Source organism: Ruditapes philippinarum, unplaced genomic scaffold, assembly GCF_026571515.1.
Source record: "Ruditapes philippinarum isolate M1 unplaced genomic scaffold, ASM2657151v2 ctg2307_1_1_1_1, whole genome shotgun sequence".
NCBI lineage: Eukaryota > Metazoa > Mollusca > Bivalvia > Venerida > Veneridae > Ruditapes > Ruditapes philippinarum.
This window is the reverse complement of record NW_026860066.1, coordinates 269,192-275,191: the sequence shown is the minus strand read 5'-3', so window position 1 is coordinate 275,191 and position 6,000 is coordinate 269,192. Positions and strand designations below refer to the sequence as shown.

The 6,000-nt window shown below is 31.5% G+C and overlaps 1 protein-coding gene across 2 annotated transcripts; it reads left to right on the top strand.

Moving 5' to 3' along the window:
* Positions 1 to 1,735: 1,735 nt before the first annotated feature.
* LOC132758756 (uncharacterized) lies at positions 1,736 to 5,994 on the top strand. 2 transcript variants are annotated; one of them, XM_060750454.1, is made up of 6 exons: positions 1,736 to 1,972; positions 2,345 to 2,632; positions 3,302 to 3,589; positions 3,852 to 4,503; positions 5,028 to 5,061; positions 5,379 to 5,994. In XM_060750454.1, the coding sequence occupies exons 1-4, from the start codon at positions 1,924 to 1,926 to the stop codon at positions 3,968 to 3,970; spliced, it is 744 nt and encodes a 247-aa protein (XP_060606437.1). In that variant the 5' UTR covers positions 1,736 to 1,923; the 3' UTR covers positions 3,971 to 4,503; positions 5,028 to 5,061; positions 5,379 to 5,994. The 2 variants fall into 2 exon arrangements, with proteins under 2 accessions (XP_060606437.1, XP_060606436.1); XM_060750453.1 differs by having other exon boundaries at positions 5,376 to 5,994.
* Positions 5,995 to 6,000: the final 6 nt, after the last annotated feature.

The window sequence follows — 6,000 nt, the reverse complement described above, 5'->3', positions numbered from 1 at the left end:
ATATCCAAAACAGAAATTTTTCATTCTGGGATAAATAAAACATCGCTTTTTTGGGGCCCCGGGAAACCTTTTAATTTTAAATTTTTTCGAGTAATACGGTTCTTACATACTGTGTAAAAAACGGTTTTTCCACGTTTGTATACCAACGATCCTTTGGATACCAGGTTGAATTTTAGAGCTGTTATACTGTAATAACTCTTTCACCATTGTTGTCTTCCCACAGGCTGAAAAAAGATGAAATTGTTTTAGTACTTTTGTTTTAAGTTAACACAAAACACTTTTTTTCATAACAAAAAACCTCAGCATTTTTACCAAGCTTTGCAAAAAAACATGAACTATATCTATTTTGCACTCCAGTTGTTGTAAAATCTATTAAAAAAAAAAAACACAAAATTTTCAAAGAAAGACTGTATTTTAAACATAAAAATATTTCAGAGAAAAAAAAAATGTTGAAAATATTTGTAGTTATGTATCCAAACTTGTAATAAATTATGTGTAAGAAAAAGTGTGATAAAATACCAGAAATATGTATATAACTACCCGTGGGACCTGAAATCATCATAGTAAATGGATGGTGAAACACCATGTTTTCTTTTTGCGGTGATGGTGGTGGTGATGGCGCAAGCAGAGTTGCTGTAACATGCGCTCCAGCATGCGCACATTTTGCCACATGCGCTCCTAAATGCGCCCCCGGCGCTTCCAAATGCGCTCCGGCGCTCTCAAATGCGCTCCCGGCGTTCCTAGATGCGCTCCCGGCGCTCCCAAATGTGCCTCTGGCGCTCCTAAATGCGCTCCCAAATGCGCTCCCGGCACTCCTAAATGCGCGCATTGCATCGTGTCTTGGTCTAATAGTCCTGGTTGTAAACATTTTGTATTTTTGGCTACGTTTAAAGTCTTAAAATGTTGTATCTACTACAAAAATTTTTTATTAACACGGGCACGTAATATTGTCCTTTGATTCGACAGCTAAAAACAAAATGACCGAAATTTTTTAAAAACTGTATTTTTTTTAGAATTGAATAAAAATGATCAATAAATTCTTTCATTCGGACGGTTATGAGCATGCGCAAAAAGTTGGTATATAAAAGTGTCAGTAAACACTATTTCATTTTATTTCCAAGTTGAATCTCTACCAGGCACTAGTGTTTATCAGGATATTAATAATATATTAAGGTATGTTTTGTAGTCTCGCCTGGCTTTTTCTTAGTCTCGCCCTGTTTTTGATGGAGATTTTATTTCTTAAATTTTAAGACCAACTTTTTTTCATGGAAACATTTACAGATATAAATTATGATGTAAAAAAATGTGTGATCTTGCTCAAATTTGTATAAGTTTTAGCATTTGAATAATTTTTATTTGTTTATTATTCACAGGGCCGTTGTATAAATTCGAGACTAATACATCATTTTATTTTCAGCTTATCGAGATGGCTTACCAATGTGAAGTTTGCGGGGACAATTTTGTCAAACTGAGTCAATTGCTCCAACACAGGAAAACTCAAAATCACTGACAATGATTTCAATGTCCGAGCTGTAAGAAAACGTTTACGAGGAGGCAAAACCTCGACCGTCACATAAAGAAACATGCTGATGAGAATACCCATCATTGCCCTGAATGTCTACGTGTTTTTACGTGGAAAGATGCACTGGACGAACATTTTATACAGCATGACAGCCAGAGTGGTGGAGGTAGAAAGAGAAGCCTCGCCGATGAACAGGGTGACATTATTCGGCATAAGCGACAGAAGGAAAAGATACCCTTCTAGTCTGGCCATTATCAGGATCTGCTTCTCATACAGTAACAGGATGTTCTGACTCTGAGAGAAAATATTCTTCTACATAATCTCTTCAAAGGTATACAATATACCCTGGTAACGTACAGAAAACTGTCCAGTTCAAATGCAGTATAGAATCATTTACTGGAATGTCTGAACAACTCTTCACACCTTTCTCTACTTACATTCAGTTTGCTGGTGAGTTCATTATCACATTGATGCCTGTGGAGATAAAATAGGAAGTCTCATGCCGAAATATTATCAGTTTGCCACTCATCATAGGGATCACAGTTTTTGATTTAATTCTTCACCTTCTATCACTAGTGTCTTTCGGGAAAGATACATTCATTGAAGTAATTGTTGTAATTTCGAACACTTATTTGTAACAGAATTCTTTAGACTTTACTTTTATATCTTAACTTATAAAATCAATATTAACAGAAAGCCATATATTCTTAATTTCATCGGGACGGTACAACGATTGTTCGTTTGTTTATTTACAAAATTTTATTGAGAACTTAACAATTTATCAATCTGTAAAATAATGATAAATGTTTCTGTCCACATCAGTTATGGTTTCAAATGCTACACTCAAAGATGGAACTAGTACAGTTACTGGACCACTACAAGAAATAAGTGGTATAAGTAAAACATTGACATGTGACACAAGCGTGAGTAGACCACGAGCTTTAATAGTTTGGTATATTGGAACACAAGACAAGCAAAGGTCTACATCTTCCACTTTTTCATTCAATCCACAGACCACCGATCATAACAAAACAGTCTACTGTAAAGCCTTTAACATACAACCAGAGAATCGAGCTGTCGTTTCATACAAATCAACACTTTTTGTTCAAGGTAGTTTGATATGCAGAATATTTTTGAAGATGAAATTCTTCTTTTTTGTCGTATGAACAAATAAAATAATTCATTTCTAAAATAAATATGAGATTTTTTACTTTACTTTATAGTTAATCAGTTACAGAAGGATAACGTAGACAAATAAAAGTGAAATTAAGGAAATTTTCAAAATTATTAAGGTTTTTGTTACATCATTATTATTTATGGTCCATATATGTAATATTCCGTACAAATAAGTTATTTCGATCATAGAATAGTTAGTTATTCATGGTAAACATTTATATCATTTGTGAATTTTCAGCATATTTCTAAAGTCTTATATATAATGATTTAAAATGCAATTATATCCAAAACTTAATTATAGAATTATATCATTTAACTAATTTTTAAATCATGTTGATATTGAACAGATAAACGGAGTTATTCCTTATAGTTTTTACGGAAAATGAAATACGAATAGAAAAGTGTACATAAATGTAAAATAATTCAGTGATATGCTAGCATCGTTATTTTGATTAACATATATTTTAATTGTTAACATGCTAATATTTATTTGTATGATGATGTGTTCTTGTGAATGTCAAAACCAATATCTGCTACGTTTAGTACTATTTTTCATTCTTTTGACGCATGCTAAGATGATATGAAAATATGTCTTTATTTTAGAACGGGCAAAAGTAAAGTCGTTTTATATTGGAAAGAATGAAAGTCAAACGGTGGCGACATTTGAGGAACACGATGTGAACATTCCGCTTAGTTGCATTGGAAATGGAATATCTGCCAAAGAACTTTATATCATATTTAACGGGGACATTATTGCAAGACAGTCTAACACAAATAAATTAGAATATAATGTTCAAGACATAACTTGTACTACAGGCGGCATTTATATCTGCAATGCACTTGATAATTTCGGTGCCTCAACAAATAAAACTGTTACGTTATTTGTAGAATGTAAGTTTATCTTAATAAAAACTCAGTCCTTAACTTTATCAATATATAACCGGTATATGTTTAAAAATGATTTATTTTTGAAATTGAATCTAGTGGTAACTGATATCAGATTAACAGTACATGAACATTTGTTAAGTAGCCACTTAATGTCATGACATATATTGATTAGATTTTTTATCAAGTAATTTAATCAATTTATGATATTTTAATTTAAATGATTAGAATAATAATTTTGTTGTACAAAGGATTTTATTTTTGGTAGGTTCTCCACGACCAGTTCAACAAGTTCTTCACAATATAACAAGTCAAGTCGGAAAACCCGTAACACTTTACTTCATGGTTATAGCTTATCCTAAACCTGGACCTAAAGGATTTTCATGATTTATGGAAGATCGGCTTAATTGGGTTTCTTTACTGAGTAACGAAGGTCTTCAAATTTCATCAAATGATTTGGAGACAAATTTAACAATCTCAAATGTATCTCGTGAACATTTTGGAAAATATCGTGTAACTACTGTTAATAGAATCGGTTCATACGATCAGATATTATTCCTCTCAGAGAAAGGTATTGTTAGTTGTTATACTTTTTGAAATGGACAATTTCTGGACCTAATAACACATCGTCTTGGCTAAAGAAACTATTATTATTTGTACTGAATTTAACGGACATTTTAACTTTTATACATTTTATTCCTGAACATGAATCAGTTCCAACATTAGTGTTTGTAAGCTTTATTATTGCCTATTTATATTCTTATCTGCTTACTTAGATTTCAGACTTGACACTTGCAATACATGCAATAAAGAGAAATGCTCCTTTACAACTACAATAGTTCTCGGGATAGTATGTGTCGTTCTGGTTGGTTATGGTACTGGTGTATCCATATTGTACAAAAGATATACCTCTAAGAAAGGTAAATATTTTTTATAAGGTTTCCTACAGTTTCTTTAAGTAAGACCTTGTAATTGACTGTTATAGATTGCTTTGCTCAGTTCATGAATTTGTCGAATTCCTTTGCTCGTTTCACGAATGTGAAAAAAAAATCTGAAAGTGAACTGGTTTATAATGTATTAGACATAACCATAAACCACGAAAGCTTTATACATGGAAGTTATTGCCAAGTATAGGATACATGATCCGATATTAAATATATTTATGTAGCAGAACATTAAATGCTATTGAACAAAAAATTATTACTCATCATATAATTGTTCATTCTAAACTATTTAGAAGTCTATTAACATTTAATTCAAGCAACATGTTGTATAGAAGTATATCTCAATAACACTATTCTATTGTTTTTTTTATCAATATTTGAAATATTTATGGAAAATGCGCCCATTGCACACCTATCTAATTGAGATTGAAACAGTTGTACTAAAATACCAAAACCAAAACAATTTTATAACTTAATACAAGTTAAATTTCTTATATCAGGTACAACAACACATTCAAGATATGGATCAAGAACGTAAGTTTTGCATATTTTTTGTAATAATAAATTCATCCATTTGACAGTAGTCTTTTCCATCATTTATGCTCTTTCTGGTTCTTCTTATACTAGCTTGGAGTATATAAACAAAAATATAATTCCTTTACAAACGCACTATAGCGGAGAATAAATAAAACAAAGTTTAGAAAGAAACCTTTGTTTACAATCAACAAATAAATCTTATTAATCATATACATATATTTTAAAAGATTTAATTTATATTGTTTGGCATCAAAGTACAGACTAGAGCTATTATGTTTCTTTATGTATTATAAATTTTGTGCTTGTTTCAGTAGGAATGACTGTATAGGAAATAATACTGATGTAACAGAGGAACAAGGTTACGAAAATAATGTTACAGAAGCTGACGAGGACACTTCGAAACAATTTACTGAGCTGACACATTACTCTAACGATACTGCACCATATGAACCGTTACGTGTTTAGATAACTAAAAGATGGTTGCAACTTGTTTTAAACTCTTTGTCAAAATGTCTGTATGAAAGTGAAGTGAAATGTTCACATTAAGTGGTTTATTTCATATACTCGTACAACGTAAAATATTTGATACATACCTCCATTGCGATGGTTTGAATATATTTTGATGTATAATGAAGTTATAAGTTATGAGGTATACTACTGTGTATTATTTAAGACTTGACTTGGGGCCATCTACCTTTCAGAAACTTAAGAGTACGAATTCAGTATATGAATGCACAAATGAAATACATTTGTTACTCTTTGAAAGACCGGTTGGGACCATTCAACTTCATGAGTTGCCGATTCGTCTTCGTGATTTCACAATTTTAACTTTGTTAATTCACATAAGCGACATACGGGATTCACGAATTCTAGATTTTAGCTTCATGAATTGACAAAATTGAATTGAAGTTGAAATCGTGAATTCGTGATGTTAAA